This window comes from Rhinopithecus bieti, unplaced genomic scaffold (genome assembly GCF_001698545.2).
Source record: "Rhinopithecus bieti isolate Rb0 unplaced genomic scaffold, ASM169854v2 scaffold_11273, whole genome shotgun sequence".
Lineage (NCBI taxonomy): Eukaryota > Metazoa > Chordata > Mammalia > Primates > Cercopithecidae > Rhinopithecus > Rhinopithecus bieti.
In genome coordinates, this window is record NW_016806694.1 from 804,686 (window position 1) to 826,281 (window position 21,596).

At 40.5% G+C, this 21,596-nt stretch overlaps 1 protein-coding gene across 1 annotated transcript in view; it reads right to left on the reverse strand.

Moving 5' to 3' along the window:
* CEP192 (centrosomal protein 192) overlaps positions 1–21,596 on the reverse strand; it is a 140,514-nt gene that overhangs the window by 85,239 nt on the left and 33,679 nt on the right. The window contains 5 exon segments of the mRNA XM_017877480.1: positions 645–774; positions 3,417–3,626; positions 4,678–4,742; positions 11,053–11,196; positions 11,661–12,000. Of these exon segments, the coding sequence (XP_017732969.1) occupies positions 645–774; positions 3,417–3,626; positions 4,678–4,742; positions 11,053–11,196; positions 11,661–12,000 (889 nt within the window).

Below are 21,596 nucleotides of genomic sequence, written 5' to 3' on the forward strand. Positions count from 1 at the left end.
AAAAAAAAAAAAAAAAAAAAAAAGAGAGAGAGAAGAAAAGAAAGAAAGAAATAAGTGAGTGCATCTTTAGAGAAATGGAAAATGAACTGACTTTGTATACATGGACCCTCTGTCCCAACTTCCCTACTGGAATACAGGCTTTTTAAGGAATGGAGCCTATCTTATACAACTTTATATGATATGTAGCACAAGACATTGTACTAACAAAAAGTAGCTGCTTGATAATTCTAAGTTGACCAAGAACATCTGATTAAAAATATTATAGACACTCATCATAAAAATTTATCATAGATTATCACAGTCTAAATCTCAAAACATCTCTTTAAAAGTCAACCTAAATAATAAACATATCTACAATTAATTAACTCAATAATTCAACATCCAACATTAACTAGCCCATTTGAAATTATATCATTTACTGTGGTTTTCACAAATTTAGGTAGATTTTGGCTGACTTGTTTCCACTTTAGATTGAAAAGGATATATGGGGTTACATATGAATCAAATCTATAACCAACACTGAGAAACTACAAAGTGTTACATACATTTTCACTCATAAAGAACATGGTCACACATTTAACCCCTAAGTTACACATTTAAGAAAAAAAAAAGATTTCTAATGGCCCCTGCTTTGAATCCATTACCTGAATATAGATCATGGTTAAGATGAGTCATTTCTTTTTCCAAATCACCTCTCGATGATACATCAGATTTTCTTATTAAGGCAATAGGTTCTCTCTTCTCTGGTGATCTAATAAAATAGCCAAATGACGGCTACAAAATAATTAAATGTAAATTATTTCTTTGATTTTCAACTGCTTTGAGAAATTCTAGACTATTTTATCTAATAGTGGTAACACAGCTAAATGACATCAAAAAATTGTTCTTCCCACTTAACCTCAAATTACTAGAGATGGCCTTCAAAGGTCCAGGTAGAACCTTTCACTTCCTTAATACTAGCTACCTTTTAATCATGAGAACTCATATTGTCAAATAAATTGCCCTTACTAAGAAATTCAAATTAAAACAACACAGAAATGAGGCCGAGCACAGTGGCTCACACCTGTAATCCTAGCACTTTGGGAGGCCACGAGTTCAAGACCAGCCTGGCCAACTTGGCAAAACTTCATCTCTATTAAAACTATAAAAACTGGCTGGGGATGGTGGTGCACGCCTGTAGTCCCAGGTACTCAGGGGGCGGAGGCACCAGAGGTTGTGGTGAGCTGAGATCAAGCCACTGAACTCTGGCCTGGGCAACAGAAGAGCCTCTGTCTCAAAAAAACAACACAGAAATGATACTTTATTCCTCCAATAATTATTACTGAACACCTATTATGTGTTAAGCACTGTTTAATCATCAGTAACACATTAATGAGAAAAAAGATAAAAACTCCTGCTTCCTGGAAATTACAATACAAATGTACTTTCTTTTATAGAATAAACACATCCTTGAAAAACGTGTATTAGGATTAGGGACGCTCCTACCAACTTGCATGAAAGTTTCTGGAAGGTTTGCATTCAAGGAGCTTGCTAAAGAGTAAGCAGTTTCCACTTGGCTTTCTTATACAGCAGTCACGTGACAGAACTAAAATGTCAACTCATTAAATGCACTCAATTTTTTATTGGTCTTCACTTGGGAATTTCTTCCCTTGATTCAGTAACTTGAATGCAAATAAACCTTCACTACTTATACCAAGACAAAAATTCCAAATAATAGATCAATTGTTTTTCACGATCCAGTGCTCTGTCCATCTTATCTTCCCTTACTATAATTCTATTAATAAGGAATTCAGTTACTCTTCAACTTCTGTCATAATCTCAAAGTCACAATCAATCCAAGTGGAAAAATCTACCTTTCTAAAGTATTTATTTTCATTTTTCAATTCACTGCACTGAGCAAGACCACAGTTCAATTTCAAAGTTCTATGAACCAGCTGTGACTTCTAACACTACATCTATTATTTCAAAATCATACTCTTAATGAAATCCAGTTTTGATAAACGCTCCCTCCAATAACCCTAATTCCCTCTGTGGAATTTATCAACAAATTCTTTGACTCTATAGAATAAATCTTGAATTATTGCCCTTTTCTCTGCTTCTACTAGGTCATCCTTGTCCCCAGCCTTCATCACGTCTCTCCCATTTCCTAAGCATTTGCCTGCTTCTTTCCGTCTTCTGTCTTTTGCCAACTCTCACTACCTGGGCACCTGACATATGGCGGCAGCCTGCTGCACCTGGAGATGGGCCAGCACCACAACCAAGTTGTCCTGGGCCTCTAAGCACCTCCCCCCAGTTCATCTGAGATAAAAGCCCCTCCTACTAGAAGCCCTCATGATCTGGCCCTTGGAATCATCTGCCATTCTCCCTTCACACCCTCCCACCCTGCTCCTCAGAGCAGCTCTGCCTGCCTGCTTTCCACTCCTCCAATATGCCACCCTGGTTCCTGCCTCCAGGCCTGCACACGGACAAAGGCCAGGTCACTAATGGAGGGAGAAGTCTTAATTCTTCTTACAAAAAAAAACACCTTTTTTTTTTTTTTTTTTAGATGGAGTCTCACTCTGTTGCCCAGGCTGGAATGCAGTGGTGTGATCTCCACTCACTGCAACTCTCCACCTCCCAGGTTCAAGCGATTCTCCTACCTCAGCCTCCCGAGTAGCTGGGATTACAGCCACGCACCACCACATCCGGCTAATTTTTTATATTTTTGGTAGAGACGGGTTTCACCATGTTGGCCAGGTTGGTCTTAAACTCCTGACCTCAAGTGATCTGCCCACCTCAGCTTCCCAAAGTGCTGGGATTCCAGTCGTGAGCCACTGCGCCCGGCCTGCTGCCTCCTTTCATCACTGAGATGCCAACTCAATGTCCTCCCCCAAACGTCAACCTGACCAGCACAGCTAAAGTAGCTCCTTCTCCTCACTCATGCTTTACAGGACTTATCACTACCTGAATAACTTGTGTCTTTTTAATTGTACATGCATTACATTTAATTAAATCAAAACACTTCCACATTTCAAAACATCTCTTTAGACAATAGTTTTTAAAAATCAGTTTTAGAATTCTTTACACCAACCAACAATAACAATAGCAATGAACAACTATTAAATACTTACCAAACGCTGGCCTAGCGCTAAATGCTTTACATGAACCATCACATTTAAATCTTACAAAGCCCGATAAAACTGTGCTGTTAATGGGAAATGAAGGCACAGAGGAGTTAAACTGTTCAGTGTCCTAGAACTAGCTAAAAAGACAGAGCTAGAACTGCAGTAAAGGTCTGACTGATGATGAAACCTAAGTTTTTTACCACTCTTCTGTCCCATCCTGATCTATCTCTATTTTAAAGTCACTCTGCCATCATAATACTCAAAATCTACAATCTGGTGGCTGTGAGCACTCCCAGCAGATTCCATACTTACTCTTTTCACATTGTTACCACCACCAAGGCAACCAAGCGCTTCAGATCTTTGAGCAAAGAACTCTCCTAAAGATAGACGTAAATAACTGGCATCATCTTTATCCAAATCTGATGTGCTATGTGATTTCCTCAACAGACTGTAATTAATTGTAGCTCCCCAGGACGTATCGCCCAGTGCAACCGAAGTATTATGAGCATCTATGTTTTCTTCCTAGGGAGAAAGTTATTGTTTCGTTTCTTTCCCCCAGCAAGTCACTTTTCTGTTGTCCTAATATACAAAAACTAAAAAAGTCTTACCAAGAAAATTTAAAAGTAATTTTTTAAAAACTAGACCAAAAAAAATTGGACAAACTGAAGCATAATCAGCTACCACAGCTAATGAAGTCCAGTAGAGGACAATGAGTATTTTGGAACACCTGAGTAATAATACACACGATCTTGAGTTGCTCATGACAGAGCTTTCCTGTAATCCCAGCTACCTGGGAAGCCAAGATGGGAGACTTGTATGAGCCCAGGAGTTCAAGACCAGCCTGAGCAACATGATGAGACCCCATCTGAAAAATAATAAGAATGTTATCTTCATCTATTGCTTCATCAAACACTGTCATAAATTTTGAATTTTCAAAATAAGATTGTCATAAGTAAGAATCTTCATAAAAAACAAATAGGAGGTAGGACTGCCTCACTTTAAAACGTATTTTTAAAACTATAGAAATATAGCCCAGTACAGTGGCTCACACCTGTAATCCCAGCACTTTGGGAGGCCAAGATGGAAGGATTGCTTGAACCCGAGTTTGAGACCAGTCTAGGCAACGTAGCAAGACTCCATTGCTACAAAAAATAAAAAATAAAAAAATAGCTAGGTGTGGTAGTGCATGCCTGCAATCCCAGCTACACAGGAGGCTGATGCAGGAGGATCACTTGAGCCCAAAAGCTGAGGCTGCAGTGAACTGTGATCACCACTGCACTCCAGCCTGGGTGACACAGCAAGCCCCTGCCTCAAAAAATAAACATAAACTATGGAAATATCCATTAACGCCATTAAAGCAATTTTAAGTGAATTAAAGATACATTTCAGCATGTCAATGATCTCCAATTAACAATTTAGAGGATGAGGGAAAAAGCAGAAGTCGTCTAGCCACAAGAAAAATACGAAATAATTCTATGCTAACTGTATATTCAGAAAGAAATGAACATTTTGCCTACACTTACATTAATACAGGAAAAATTTTAAATTTTGGATAAAACAAATAATTACAAACCTGTATAAATTGATGCTCTTTATTAAATTCTTCTTCATCTTGTGCAATCAAAGCAAATGCTTCAGCTTAAAAAAGAATATGTTTATATAAATAAATTACACTAATACCTAAACAAACACTAGCATACAGATACGAGTTAGGAAAATGAGATACTAAGGAAATAAAGTTGTAACAAGGACGTAAAAGCTTGCACTCACGACTGATGCATCGGTACTAAATGCCGAAGTCTACGGTTGTCAAACTATTGCTAAAGAACACCTTGCTGTAGCTGGTTTTGTCACTAACTTACCCGTTTACTCAGGGGCTTTACAATGAAAGCTTTTTCTTTCTAAAATTAATTTTTGCTTTGGAGAGTTAGGCACTCTTGCATTGAGGCATTCGTCCATGAATGCTGGTGGAATTTCATCGGGAGTCATCAGACTGATAAACCCTCTATAAGCTTGTCATGAAGATGGCTGCAAGGGTGCCCCAGGACCCGCTTGCCCCCCATCCCAGGAAACCCCGGTCTGGACAAAGGCTAGGAGTCCCCTAATGTCTGCCCTCAAGGTTCCTGCCGAGTACCTCAGCTCCCCCTGGGAAAGGAACACCAGCCTAAGCACACTCAACCCCAGGCCGAAGACCATCACTTAAACGCCTCAGAGGGATGGGGCAAATGGGCAAAGAGGGCCAGGGCCAGAAACACAACTGGGAGTGGTGGATTCGTAGCAAACTAGGAGGCCCAAGACCCTGCTTGAGGCATCAGAATTGCCAAGAACTTTAAATGTGTTGGTGAAATGTCTGCCAGCCAGATGCTAGACTGCCTGGCTGCAGCACTCTGGGCCTCTGCCTGGCACTGCAGGGTTGGAGCAGAAAGGAGAAAAGTGAATGGTGACCCAGAGGGCACAGTCCACTCATGGCCCAAACATGATGGAGGCTCCCCACTATCATGTGTCCATGAGGGACCAATCAGATCCACACTGCTCCTTTGGGAACCTAGACTGTATCCCACATTCACAACCTAAGACAAAAGAAAAGCAGACACAGGATATTTCCGTTCAGGAAAAGCAGAGCACCAAAGACTGCTGAGGCTTCCTACCTGTCAGAACAGTGCTAGTTCTTCACCTTGTTAAGTGACCATTTCTTATCACACACACACACAAAATTATTATTATTACTTTTTGAGACAAGGTCTGGCTCTGTCGCACACGCTGGGGTGCAGTGGCACAATCTTGGCTCACTGCAACCGCTACCTCCTGGGCTCAAGCGATCCTCCCGCCTCAGCTTCCCCAATAGCTGGGCCTATAAGCATGTGCCACCACCCTCAGCTAATTTTTGTATTTTTTGGTAGAGATGGGGTTTTGCCATGTTTCCCTGCCTGGTCTCAAACTCCTGGGCTCAAGTAATTCACCTACCTTGGCTTCTCAAAGGGCTAGGATTACAGGCATAAGCCAAAATGCCTGGCCTAAAAAAATCACACATTCTTAACCTACAGCATAGAACCTAGGAATGAGCATCACAAGAACCATGAAGCCCTCAAAATACGTGCAAAATCATACATTCCATATAAATATATTTCTACGAAGATTCACTGTGGAATCTGTAACTCAAGCTAAGTTAAAAACCACTGCCCTAAAAGATGAAAGGACCAACCAACCAAATCTGAGAGCCAAGAGAAGGGAAGTAGGAAACTCGGCCCTGAAGAGGGTAATATGGTTTGGCTGTGTCTCCACCCAAATCTCAACTTGAATTGATCTCCCAGAATTCTCACATGCTGTGGGAGGGGCCCAGGAAGAGGTAATCGAAACACGGGCCGGTCTTTCCCATGCTGTTCTCATGACAGTGAATAAGCCTCACGAGATCTGATGGGTTTATCAGGGGTTTCCACTTTCGCTTCTTCCTCATTTTTTCTCTTGCCGCCGACACGTAAGAAGTGCCTTTTGCCTCCCACCATGATTCTGAGGCTTCCCTAGCCACGTGCAACTACAAGTCCAAGTCAACCCCTTTCTGTTCCCAGTTTCGGGTATGTCTTTCAGCAGCATAAAAACGAACTAATACGGAAGGTAACCCAAAAGAAACTTAATGTACTTTGAGGAGTTAAATATCACCTGGTTTTTAAATAATTGACCAAGAGGCTCAAAATAGTATTTATTATAATCCTAAGTGCTTTTTCTCTGAACTATAAGGGATTCTTCAAAGAAACATCTATATTAACACTATGTTGTCTACTCATCAGAAATCAATCACAGCCAATAAGAAAGCAGAACTTCCTATTTTATGAGAATCTATGCCAATTCTTCGGCATACCTAAAACAACAATCCTCTTGTACTGAATGCTTCTGAGACTAAACGTGGAAGCAGCCCATTTGTGTTTCCCCCACTGCTGAACTCTCAGGTCATAGCAGCAGCAACGGAGCACCTTGAATAGACAGAGCTGAGCTATCAGCAAGGAGGAAGGCAGGCATGGGGAAGAAGAGGAGGCAGGCTCTCTTTTATTTTGAGACGGAGTTTTGCTCTGTCACCCAGGTTGTTGGAGTGCAGTGGTGCACAATCTCCGCTCACTGCAAGTCTCGCCTCCAGCGTTCATCGCCATTCTCCTCCAGCCCTCCTCCACCCACCCCGCAAGTAGCTGGGACTAACAGGCGCCAGCCACCACGCCAGGCTAATGTTTTGTGTTTTTTTTGTTTTTTGTTTTTTTTTTAAGTAGAGACGGGGGTTTCACCATGAGTTAGTCAGGATGGTCTCGATCTCCTGACCTTGTGATCCACCCACCTAAGCCTCCCAAAGTGCTGGAATTACAGGCACGAGCCACTGCGCCTGGCTGAGGCAGGCTGTCTTAAGGAACTGTTCTGAATAAAGTTTGTAAGTAGGCCAATTTTCATTTAAAATGACTTGGACGTAACAAGATTACACCCTTTTTTCCAACCTTCCTCTTCTGAATATCTCCTTCTATTCCATTTCTAAAGTTCCTTTCTCCTTTTCAGTACAAAGGCTCCCATTTCATTAATGCTACCTCCACTCCTATTTCCCTGGATCTAGTCCATCCTTCCCAGCACCCATCAGCCTTTTCTGTCCACCAACCTTTTCAACAGCTTTCCATCTCCCCGTCTCCCTTTCCTCCCACCCACGCTAGTCATCCTTTCCAACCAGACTCGCATTCATTCCCCAAGCACAAGGTTGGTCATTCAATCTTTCCAATACCATTGTTTACTTTTTAATAGTAATATATCTAATAATTCAAATTTAAAAGGTGTATATATGATACCACAATAAAGAGCTTTTCAAAGTTAACCAAAGACTTACAAGGGTATATACAGAAAACTATCTCCCCATCCCTGACCCTCGTTTCCTACACCCTCAGATGCCACCAATAGCTACAATATTTCTGAAATGTCTATCTGAATTTTTGATTTTTGAGTTCAAGTAGCTAGAGATTCCTGTAGTCAGTATCTTGCTTTATCTTTCCGTTGTATGTCCTTACAAATATCTGTATGTCCATCCTCCCCTCTCCTACCTTTCTACACAAATGTTAGAATACTTTATGTGCTTGGAGATGGATTTTACATAATTTATTTTGGTGATCATTCCATCTGAGTAATTAAAGAGCTCCTTTACCATTCTGTATGGCCACAGGGTGCTTCCTTGTATGGATGCACCTTAATTTATACCCTATTTTGTCCATCTACATTGCTTCCAACCTTATTATTACAGACAATGCTGCAAGTAATGAGCTTGCACATACATCATGTACCATTTGTACAAGTGTATCTGAAGAATAAATTCCCAGAAGCAGAACTACTCAGTTACAGGATAGTACACATGTAACTTTGCTAGATGCTGCCATGTCATTATACTCAGAGGCTGTGCCAAGAATGGACTAGCATACCTGTGTCTCTCACATCTTTGCTAAGATAGTTTTATTATCAAACATTTGGATCACTACCAAGGAAGTAACTGAAAAATACTATGACTGGGTGGATTTACACTGCATTTCTTTCCATGAGTAAAATGAACATTTTTTGTTGTACATTTAACAACCATTTTCTTTTCTATAAATTGTTTCCAATTTTGAGGTAGTTGGTCTTTTTCTTACTGTTTATTAGAACTGTTTATATATTAGGAGAATGGGCTCTAAACCTATAATATGAATTACAAATCTTTTCTTCTCAGTTTGATTGCTAATTTTTAAAAACTTTTTACGATAGAGAGGTGAAGTGTACAGCTCAAGGAACTTTCACAATCTAAACACATCTGCGTAGCCAACAGCACAGATTAAGAAGCATAACACTGTCAGTACCCAAACCACCCGAGCCTGCTTCCCATGCTACCTGCCCATTCACATGTAACCACGGCCCTGCGGCTGGCTCTGCAGGACTGCACGGCTGAGCTGTACACAAATAGAACTACAGAGCCTGCGTTCTTAATCAGCTTCATGTCATTCCACATGTTACTGAGATTCATCCAATGTTGCTGCATGTAGCTTCACATCACTCATTCCCACTGCAACCTAATATTCCAGGGTATGAATAAACATAATCCATTCTATGGCTGGGGGAGGGGAGGGTGGTTCCGCAGCGACTTGGAAACTTCCACTGCTAATGGGAATTTCAGAATTCAGGGCTGATACAAATAGTGCTGCTATAAACATTCTAGTATGTCTTTTGGTGAATATGTACACCCTATTCTGCTGTGTATGTACTCAGGTATAGAATTATTAGGTCATAAAGTATGAAGTTCATTAAGTTCACCTTTACAAGACACTGCCAAACAGGTTTCCAAAATGGCTGTACCAATTTACACTCCCACCAGCAACACATGAGAATTCCATGATCTCTTAAGTGATAAATATCCACCATCCAGTCTGCATCATCATTTTTAGATCAAGATATCATTGAGTAAGTCCTAACTGCAACTCAGCTTCACATTTCTGACCCCTATTTCCACTAACGACTACTTCTGCCTCAAACCACAATCACCCAAAATCTATACCTTCTTCTGACTCTCTGCCTCAGGTAATGGTATCGCCATTGTCCCAAGTAACTCAGACCACAGACCCTCCTCTCTTTCTGCCTCTCTACTCTCCCCTGAAATCCAGCCACCAAATCCTAACCATTTTACTTCTGCGTCTTTCATTAGCTACTCTCTTCATTTTCACTGGGACACCTAGATTTCGACATCCTAAGAACTCTCTCAAATGACCCTGACTGCCAAAAGAAGACTCACCAAGCAAGATCCACAAGCAACGAGTCCTGACGCTTTCCAGACAAGCCTCAATCCTGGGCATGGTCGTCAAAACTCAATCCACTCCTGGCCCACTGACCTCTCCAGCTTCACCTCCTAGCCTCTGGCCACTCTCCCTTTATCCTGCCATAAAGGCTGGCCACACTGGACCATGCACCTTCTCAAACATGCCCACACTTCACCATCTCATTCCCTTCCAAACTGGGCTTTCTCTCCATTTGAAATTTCTCATGCCCCCAAAGGATTACCTGTGAAAACTCTACCTCAAAAGTGGCTTCCTACTCTTTTGCTACCTACTCACGCAACGTTAGTTTCTTCTCTGAATTCCATTGCTCTTGGTTTGAGTTTCTCACGATGCCGACAACTGTGTACTGCACTCCCGTCTCATCATTCTGGGCTGATGAGCAGTTAAGGACTGGCATACTACCTCATTTATTGCTGTAACTCCACACCACGAGACTTTTTGAAAGAAGCTTAGTACAAGCAGTAAGTGGGAAAATTTCTTCCTCTGGCGCAAGCCTCTGAACAATAAGGCCAGGCTTGACAGGCCCGTGAGTGGCGTGGCTCCTTCCAGTGACAGCAGAGCTCAGCCCTGAGGGCTGCAGCACAGCATCTTCACAGGCTGCGGCTCAAAATCCCGTGACCTGGCTTCATGTAGACCGAAACCAGTTTCTCTATTCACTGTCAGGGATGATGCTGATCAACAAGCTAACTGCTTCTGTTAACACTTTTATCCCTTGAGATTTCATTACCTTTCTGGTTACTTTTCTTCCATCATTTCTACCACACTTTCTACCTTTCATGGACTGGTTTTTGTAACTGCTGATTTATCAGGACATTTCCTTTGCTCAAGTCAGAAATTTTAAAGGGACAGGCAAAACCTGAAGTCCCTTCCAGCCCTGCAATACTATGGTGTCTACACAGTAGTATACAAATGCTATTCTCACTCATTGGCTTTGCTTAAGGAAATGGCTCGGCTCATTCTACAACGATTAAGACTGGATGAAACCTTAGGTCCTATAAAAACAAGTGAAGCGCATCCAGAATACAGTGATAGTCCAGAAGGGATCTGATGTTACTGACCAACATATAGAGAGTAATCTTAGAAAGATCAGAAACAGAGAAAAAGTTATAATAAATGTTTATCCATATACTTACAACCAGATCTGAAGTCTTCATTCATCTCATCACTTAGAGACATATTTAAATGCTGTTTGCTATTAAAAGATGTGTAATAGGCAAGGTCTGTGACCCACCTACCCTCTTCATTTTGGTAGACCACACTCTGTGGGAGATCTGTTTCTAAAAAATAAAATCCCCAAAATATCAAATGACACATGTAACAACTAAAATGATAAAACATTCTCAATTTTTTAAAAATTCAGATGACTACCTTAGTTACCAACAGTACTGAAGTCTGCCAAAGCTAGTTAGAAAAAGGAAAAACCATTTCCCCAAAAGAAAAGTATCTCTTTGACGGAAGGCAAGCCAGCCTTACTCACCAAAAAAGTCTATAATGGAGAATGAGGAATAAAGGAAAAGAATGCTAAGACTTAGCTAGAAAGGTAGGTTTTCACTAGATCTCTGAGAAAAGAGACCACTTCTGAGCAATCCTCCCTGTACTAGTAGATTTAAAATTTTGTTTAAACTATAAAACGCTAAAATATTTCAATAGGAAAGACTGGCACATTTCACGTGAAAATATATCCTATTAAGATGTATGAACATTTATTTCTTTCACTCCATTTTTTTAAAAGTCCACTTACTGTCTTTACTCTTTTCGACGGACTCGTGACGTTCACATGTTCGCCTTTCACAAGTTGGTGACCAAAGGGCATCACTGAAATTAATTCCACTGTCACTAATGGGCTTCAAAGAGGCTACATCCACATTTTCTTGAATGGACACTGTAGGAGTCTCAGTGTCTAAACATCCATCCATGTGCAAAACTGTCTTATTTTGATGAGGACACTCCACCCCCTGTTTTGCAGGGTCAGTCGGGTCAAAACCACCTTTATTGGCATTTGCATCATGAAAATTATCAGAGTTAAGTTTCAGGTCAGTAGTGCTGAGCGTCTTCACCAGAACATCTTTACTTGTACTTTCCTTTAAAAAAAAAAAAATCAGATTTCTTCACAGAGCAACAGTAAGTCTTGCTTTTTATAACTTATTTTAAAACTTATGGGAAAAATTATACAGTTGATACAAAATGTTTATTATATGAAGGAACAGAACACACAGTATTCACTGTATTCTAGACTATATGTGAATATATGAACCACTGATAAGAAACTTACCAAAACCAGACTTTGTGATGTGGTCATGGGAAACACATCAAGAGATTTACACACCAAAAGTGGGCTCTATGTGTGCATTACATTACAGGATGATAGAAACGTTGTCAGCTCAACTTTTATCATTACCAATAAAAGTCTCTACAAACATGGTAAGCCTATATTAGTGTGACTAGCCTCATAAAATTAATACGGATAAACAGCCCTCGATATTAATATCTTTTAATAGAAGTAAAGCAATTTATACTACAAATGCCCCTGGCCAGTCCAATAAAATTTGTATCAGACAGAGCAAATTTATCCAGTGCCGTCAAATTATGCTCTCCAAAACATTTTTCCAAGCGGCACTTCTTACTCTTTCCTACAATAACAACTGCTGAAAAGGGGCTCCAGTGTCTTCAATACTGTGTGTGGACATTTGGCTGCCACCATGGTATCACATGCCACTGAAACTTATTAACAGCAGTCCTTTCTGCTATAATAAGACAAGCAGTAAGAACAACCTGATAAGGCACAGTTTCTGAAAGTTACAACACTAAAAGGAGGTCATTCTAAATAAATGATGACTTTCGAATAAGAAAGACATAGGTTCAAATCCTAGTGCCACCATTTATTAACTGGGGGCTTTGCCAACTTATTATATAAAAATAAACATCAAGGCCAGGCGCGGTGGCTCACACCTGTAATCCCAGCACTTTGGGAGGCCAAGGCAGGCAGATCACCTGAGATCAGGGGTTCAAGACCAGCCTGGCCAACATGGTGAAACCCCGTCTCTACTAAAAAGAAAAAAATTAGCCAGGCGTGGTGGCGTGCGCCTATAATCCCAGTTACTCGGGAGGCTGAGGCAAGTGGATCACTTGAACACAGGAGGCGGAGGTTGCAGTGAGCCAAGATTCCGCCACTGCACTCCAGCCTGGGGGACAAGAGAGAGACTTCGTCTCAAAAAATAAATAAATAAAATAAATAAACAAACATCAAAAACTAATTGCAGATGACTTAAAGATTTAGATATAAAAATACTAGGAAAAAATACAGATGGATTGTCTTTTATTCTTCAGTGAATAACATCTTCTAAGTGTAACACTCTAATGTCCTGAATTGTGTCCCCTCAGAAAGATATATCCAAGTCCTAAGCCTGGTAACTATAAATTGTGATACTATTCTAAAACAAAGTCTTTACAGAGGTAATTAACTTAAGGATCTTGAGACAAGACCATACTGGATTGGTCACAATGACCAATGTCTGCATCAGAGACAAGAGAAGAAAATTTCAGACAAAGACACAAGGGACAAGGCCGCATGGACACACAGAGAGAGATTTGAGTGGTGCTGCTGCCACAAGCCAAGGAACACCAGGAGCCAGCAGAGGCTGGGAGAACCAGGAAGGATTCTCCTCTAAGAGCCTTAGGAGGGAGAACCACCCTGCTAACACCTTGATTTCAGACTTTTGGCCTCCATAACTGTGAGGAAATAAATTTCTGTTGTTTTAGGCATGCCTGTGGTAATTCGCTCTGGCAACCTAGGAAGCTCATACACACATTAAAGACTAAAACATATATAAAGATCAATATATTTTCATAACATAAAAACCTTACAAAATTAAGTTAAAATACAAATACCCCAATAGAAAAAAAAAAATGACAACTGCTACTTAAAACGAGATAACTGCTTTTCATATACAACACTTGCAAAGATTAAAAAGAAACATAATGTAGAAAACTGGCTGTCTCATCCGTAAAGCAACTTAATCTTGAATAAAAAAGGCAGTTACAACTTCTAGCTTCCAGTTCTGCGTGTAAAGGGCTTGGAAGACACCACTCCATCCTGACAACAAGTAAAAAGATGAACAAACTGACAAATCAACAACTCTTCGTAGATCCATAAGAGAAGGTAACAGGATAAACTGCTGCCTCTAAAACTGGAGAGACAGGCAAATACAGAGAATTCTAACCTACTAGAGGATATACTCCCAAGCAGAAACCTCCACAGTAAGCAGCAGAGAAGGAACACCTAACATGTAACTGATGAATTGCTGCAGGCTCAGTGTGGAAAAGTCTGAGCTAAAAACTCCAGGGGATTCAGTCACAGGTGGGTCCTATGCTTTTGTGAGTTTCACCTCCAGCACGACCAAGTTCTCACAGCAAATAATGGAGAAAAATCCCCCTGGGCTTCCAGTATGGGGAGGAGAAAGCGGTCATTTTGAAATATAACAGGGCACTTTGTGCTTAGATCTGCCCTCAAGAAAACCTAACCCTGCTGGGGTTTTATCAGAGCCTAAGTAGACTGGGGAAAGGGAAATACCCAGCTCCAGCTCCCTCTAGCCACCCTGTCCATGCTAAGGGGAGGAAAAAACTGAGAAACACTTGTGGAGTACAGTCTAAAGGCTCAGGCTCACTTACAGACTGAGACCGAACCACAGAATCACGGAATGCTTTCCCTCCCCAACATCTTACCACAACATAATGAAAGGCCTATTTACAGCAGTTCTTTTACTTGGTACATCACGACCAATTGGCTGGGCGCGGTGGCTCAAGCTTGTAATCCCAGCACTTTGGGAGGTCGAGATGGGCGGATCACGAGGTCAGGAGATCAAGACCATCCTGGCTAACACGGTGAAACCCCATCTCTACCAAAAAATACAAAAAGCTAGCCGGGCAAGGTGGTGGGCACCTGTAGTCCCAGCTACTCGGGAGGCTGAGGCAGGAGAATGGCCTAAACCTGGGAGGCGGAGCTTGCAGTGAGCTGAGATCCGGCCACTGCACTCCAGCCCGGGCAACAGAGCAAGACTCCGTCTCAAAAAAAAAAAAAAAAAAAAAAAAAAAGGAAAAAATTAAAAGGCATACTAAACGGCAAAAAAACACAGTTTGAAGAGAGAAGGCAAGCATCAGAACCATCAGAACCATATACGGCAGGGATGTTGGCATACTCAGGCCAGAAATCAAAAACAATTATGATGAATATGCTAAGAGCTGTAATGGATACAGCAGACACCATGTAAGAACAGAGTGGCAACGTAAACAGAGAAATGGAACGTATGAGAAAAAATCAGAAAGAAATGCCAGAGATCAAAAACTGTAACACGTGAGGAATGTCTATGCTGGGCTCATTAGTAGATGAACACAGCACAGGAAACATACTCTGAGCTCCAGGATATGCAAATGGACTTCTAAAACTGAATGCAAAGACAACAAAGAATGAAAAAAACGATCTCAAAAAACTGCAGGACAACTACAGAATGCATAACATATGCAGAAGGGAGACATCAAAAAGAGAAGACAAACAGAAAGCAACAGAGTATTTGCAACACTAATGAATGAGAATTTCTCCAAATTAATCCAGACAACAAGCCAGATATCCAGGAAGCTCACAGAACACCAAATAAGATAAAGGCCTACTGCAATAGGGCTGTACTTGGAAAAAAATAAATAAAAGCCAAAACCAATACTTCACCTAAGCATATCATTTTCAAACTACAGAAAATCAAAGATAAAGAAAAAAATCCTAAAGAAGAACCAGAGAGGAAAACAATCACCTTACTCACAGAGAAACAAAGAACAACATTTGACATCTCCTCAGAAACCATGCCAAGCAAGAAGGCAGTGAAGTAAACTACTTTAAAGAGTTGAAAAAAAGAAACCAACAATCTCTAATTCTGTACCCTGAGAAATTATCCTTCAAACATGAAAGGGAAATACTTTCTCAGACAAGGAAAAATTGAAGGTATTTATTGCCAGTAGACCTGCCTTGCAAGAAATTTTTTAAAAGTTATTTTGAGAGAAGAAAATATACAGTTCAGAATCTTAAATCTACAAGAAAGGAAGAGCATCGAAGACAGAATAAGTAAAGGTAAAAAAAAAAGTTTATTTTTCTAATTTTTCATTGGTCTAATAACACATTGTTCAGAAAAATAATGGCAACAATGTATTCAATTATGTATGGTTACGTGTGTGTATGTATCAGCATATATATGTGAGGGTGTGTCTATATATAGACACATATATGCTTATATATACCTATATGTAAGTGAAATGAATGACAGCAATGATACAAGGAATGGGAGGGAGGAATTAGGAATATTTTGTTATTATCAATACTCAAACTACCTGTTAAGCAGTATAATGTTATCTGAAAGTGAATATGGATTAATTGTAAATATATGTTGCAAACTCTAGAGCAACCAGTAAAAAAAGTGGGACGAAAAAGAATTATATCTGATATGCTAATGAAGAGAATATGCAATCATATAAAATGCTGAATTAAGACCACAAAGAGGCCAGGCACAGTGGCTGGCCCCTGTAATCCCAGTACTTTAGGAGGCCAAGGTGGGAGAATCCCTTGAGGCCAGGAGCTCAAGACCAGACTGGGCAACACAGCAAGATCCTAGCTCTACAAAAAATTTAAAAGTTAGCTATGTGTAGTGACATATGCCTGTTGTCCCAACTACTCAGAAGGCTGAGGCAGGAGGATCGCTTGAGCCTGGCAGTTTGAGGCTGTAGTGAGCTATGATTCTGCCACTGCACTCCAGTCTGGGCAATATAGAGACCCTGTCTCAAAATAGAAATAATAATAATAATAATATTCTTAAAATAAAACCACAAAGAGAACATGACTGGAAGAAAAAAATAGGGGGAAAAAAAAAAACAAGAATAACATGGTAGACATTAATCCAACTACATCAATTAATCACTTTCAAAGTCAATGGTCTAAATACACCAACTGGCTGGGCACAGTGGGTCACGCCTGTAATCCCGGCACTTTGGGAGGCCAAGGCGGGTGGATAACTCGAGGTCAGGAATTCGAGACCATCCTGGCCAACGTGGTGAAACCCCATCTCTACTAAAAATACAAAAAAAATAGCCAGGTGGGGCAGCACACACTTGTAATCCCAGCTACTCAGGAGACTGAGGCAGGAGATTTGCTTGAACTCAGGAGGTGGAGGTTGCAGACAGCTGAGATCGCACCACTGTACTAGAGCCTGGGCAACAGAGTGAGACTCAGTCTCAAAAAAATAAATAAATAAAAATAAACAGGCCGGGCACGGTGGCTCATGCCTGTAATCCCAGCACTTTGCGAGGCCAAGGCGGGTGGATCACGAGGTCAGGAGATCGAGACCATCCTGGCCAACATGGTGAAACCCCCCGTCTCTACTAAAGATACAAAAATCAGCCGGGCATGGTGGTGCATGCCTGTAACTCCAGCTACTCAGGAGGCTGAGGCAAGGGAAACACTTGAACCAGGGAGTCGGAGGTTGCAGTGAGCCGAGATCGTACCACTGCATTCCAGCCTGGCAACACAGCAAGACTCCACCTCAAAAAAATAAATAAATAAATAAACAAACATACCAACTGGAAGAGATTTTCAGAGGAGAATCAAAACACAAGACCTAAGTATATGATGTCTACAAGAAACCAACATGTAGATTTAAAGTAAATGGATGGAGAAAGATATGGCATTAAAACACTAATCAAAAGAAGGCAGGAATGGCTATATTACTTTCAGACAGAGCAGACTTCAAAGTAGGAAAACTTATCAGAGATAAGGCAGGGTACTACATAATGATACAGAGGAATCAATTCTGTAGGAAGACATAACCATCCTTAACGTGTATCCACGTGACAAGAGAGTATCAACATACAGGTATGAAAAAACCAACAGAACTACAAAGAGAAATAGATAAACCAACTATCATAACTGACGACCTCAACACTCCTTTATCAGAAACAGATCCAGCGAGAAGAAATTCAATAAGAACACAGTTGAACACACTAACAATCAACTAGATATACTAGACGTCTATGGAATACTTCACCCAAAAACAGCAGAATACACATTCTTCTTATCAGAAAAAAACCCACACAATAGAAGCACAATTTGAGTAGGTCCCTATCTGTTAAAGAAATAAAGGCAATAATGAATAACCTCCCAAAATAGAATACACCATGCCCAGATAGGTTCAACAGTGAATTCCACCAAACATTTAAGGAAAACATTATACTAATTCTCTACAACTTTTTTCAGAAAATAGCAGAGGGAATACTTACTAACAGATTCTATGAAGTCAGCATCATCCTAATACCCAAACTAAAGACATCACAAAAAAATAAAACTAGTGACCAATTTCTCCCATAAACACAGATTCAAAACTCAACAAAATATTAGGAAATCAAATCAAATAATATATAAAAAGAATTATACATCATAACCAAGGAGATCCCAGGTATGCAAGCCTAGTTCAACAATCAAAAATCGGCCGGGCACAGTGGCTCACACCTGTAATCCCAGCACTTTGGGAGGCCGAGACAGGCAGATCACAAGGTCAGGAAATTGAGACCATCCTGGCTAACATGGTGAAACCCCGTCTCTACTAAAATACACTAAAATACAAAAAAAAAATTAGCCGGGCGAGGTGGCGGGCACCTGTAGTCCCAGCTACTCGGGAGGCTGAGGCAGGAGAATGGCGTGAACCCGGGAGGCGGAGCTTGCAGTGAGCTGAGATCCGGCCACTGCACTCCAGCCTGGGCGACAGAGCGAGACTCCGCCTCAAAAAAAAAAAAATCAAAAATCAATTAATGTAATCTATCACATCAACAGACTACAAAAAAAAAAAAACCAAAATCATGTGATCATATCAATAGATGCAAAAAAGAAATCTGACAAAAATCCAACACTCATTCATGATAAAAATTCCCAGTAAACTAGAGAGAAACACTCTCAACTTGATAAAAATAAAATAAAAGTTAAAAAAAAACCTTTAAAAAAACCTTAGCTAACATCATACTTAATAGTAAGAAGCTAGAAGCCTTTCCACTAAGATCAGGAATAAGGCAAGGATGTCTCCTCTCACCACTATTTTTCAACATCATACTGTAAGTCCTAGCTGATGCAATTAAGACACGAAAACGAAATAAAATGTATACAGATCGGGAGGAAATAAAAACTGTCTTTTGTTTGTGGATGACATGATCACCTATGCAGAAAATCCAAAAGAACTGACAAAAAAATTCCTGGAACTAATAAAAGATGACAGCATACATATTTATTACATAAATGTTAACTGCTTTCCTATACACTAGCAATGAACTAGTAGAATTTGAAATTTAAAACAATACTATCTACATTAACACCCCCATATATGAAATAAGTTAGGTATAAATCAAAATATATATAATATCTATATGCGAGAAAACTACAAAACTCTGAGAAAGAAATAAAAGAAAATCAAATAAAGAGAGAGATATTCAATGTTCATGGACGGTCAAAATGTCAGTTCTTCCCAGCTTCACCTATACATTCAATTTAATACCAATCAAAATCCCAGCCAAGTTCTTAATTTGGATACTGACAAACTGATTTTAAAGATTACACAGGCTGGGCATGGTGGCTCATGCCTGTAGTACCAACACTTTGGGAGGCAGCGGCAGGTGGATCATTTGAAATCAGACGTTTCAGACCAGTCTGGCCAACATGGTGAAACCTCATCTCTATTAAAAATACAAAACTTAGCTGGGCATGATGGTGTATACTTGTAATCCCAGCTACCTTGGAGGCTGAGGAGAGAGAATCGCCTGAACCCGGGAGGTGGAGGTTGCAGTGAGCCAAAATCATGCCACTGCACTCCAGCCTGGGTGACAGAGAGGCACTCTGTCTCAAACAATAAAAAATAATAATAAATTTAAAAAAAAATAAAGTTTACACAAAGAGACAAAAGACCCAGAACAACCAACTCAATCTCGAAAAATAAGAATAAAGTGAGAAGACACTGTCCAATTTCATTACTTAATAAAGCTGTAGCAACCAAGACAGTGATGTATTGGTGAAAGAACAAATAGATCAGCAAAATAGAGATTCGAAAAACTGACCCACATACATATAATCAAACTAATCTTTGACAAAGGAACAATGGCAACACAATGAAGCAAAGATAGTGTTTTCACAAATGGTACTGGAAAAACTGGATACTTAGATTCAAAAAAACGAATCTCAACAAAGACATTATACCTTTCACAAAAATTAACTGAACGTGGATCACAGACCTAAATGTAAAATGCAAAACTATAAAACTCCTAGAAGATAACACTGGAGAAAAATCTAGAAGGTACAAGATCAGCACGCAAAAATCAGATGTTTCTAAACACCAGCAATAAACAATCCAAACTGTAAATTAAGAAAGCAGGCCGGGCGCGGTGGCTCAAGCCTGTAATCCCAGCACTTTGGGAGGCCGAGGCGGGTGGATCACGAGGTCAGGAGATCGAGACCCTCCTGGCTAACACGGTGAAACCCCGTCTCTACTAAAATACAAAAAACTAGCTGGGCGCGGTGGCGGGCGCCTGTAGCCCCAGCTACTCGGAGGCTGAGGTGGGAGAATGGCGGGAACCCGGGAGGCGGAGCTTGCAGTGAGCTGAGATCTGGCCACTGCACTCCAGCCTGGGCGACACAGCGAGACTCCACTCTCAAAACAAAACAAAACAAAACAAAACAAAACAAAACAAAAAAAGCAATTCCATTTACAATAGCATCTAAAAGACTGAAGTACTTGGGAATAAATCTAATCAAGGAAGTGAAAGACATACTGAAAACTACAAAACACTGTTGAAAGAAAGAAGACCAAAAGACCTAAAAGAATGGACAGACATCCTGTGTCTTCATGAACATGAAGACTTAACCCTGCAAAGGTATCAATACTACCCAAGTGACCTGTAGATTCAACAAAATCCCTCTCAAAATTTCAACAGCCTTTTCTCAAGAAATGGAAAAGCTGATCCTCAAATTCATATGGAATTGCCAAGGGCCTCAGCCAAAAGCATCTTGAAAGAGAAGAATTAAGTTGAAGGACTAACACCTCCCAATACCCACAGTGATTACAGCAGTGCGGCACTGTCAAAAGGACAGACAAATAGACCAACGGGCTAGAACAGAGAAGCCAGAAACAAACCCTCACATACATGATAAACTGATTTCTCAGAAAAGTGCCAAGACCATTCAATGAAGAAAGAACAGCCTTTTTAATAAATAGTGCTGAGAAAATTTACTATCCACATGCAAAAGAATGATGTTAGTAAGACCTTACCTAACACCACACATAAAAATAAACTCAAAACAAATCAACAGGCCGGGCGTGGTGGCTCAAGCCTGTAATCCTAGCACTTTGGGAGGCCGAGACGGGTGGATCATGAGGTCAGGAGATCGAGACCATCCTGGCTAACATGGTGAAACCTCGTCTCTACTCAAATACAAATACAAAAAAATTAGCCAGGTGTAGTGGCGGGCGCCTGTAGTCTCAGCTACTCGGGAGGCTGAGGCAGGAGAATGGCATGAACCCAGGAGGTGGAGCTTGCAGTGAGCCCAGATTGCGCCATTGCACTCCAGGCTGAGCGACAGAGCGAGACTCTGCCTCAAAAAAAAAAAAAA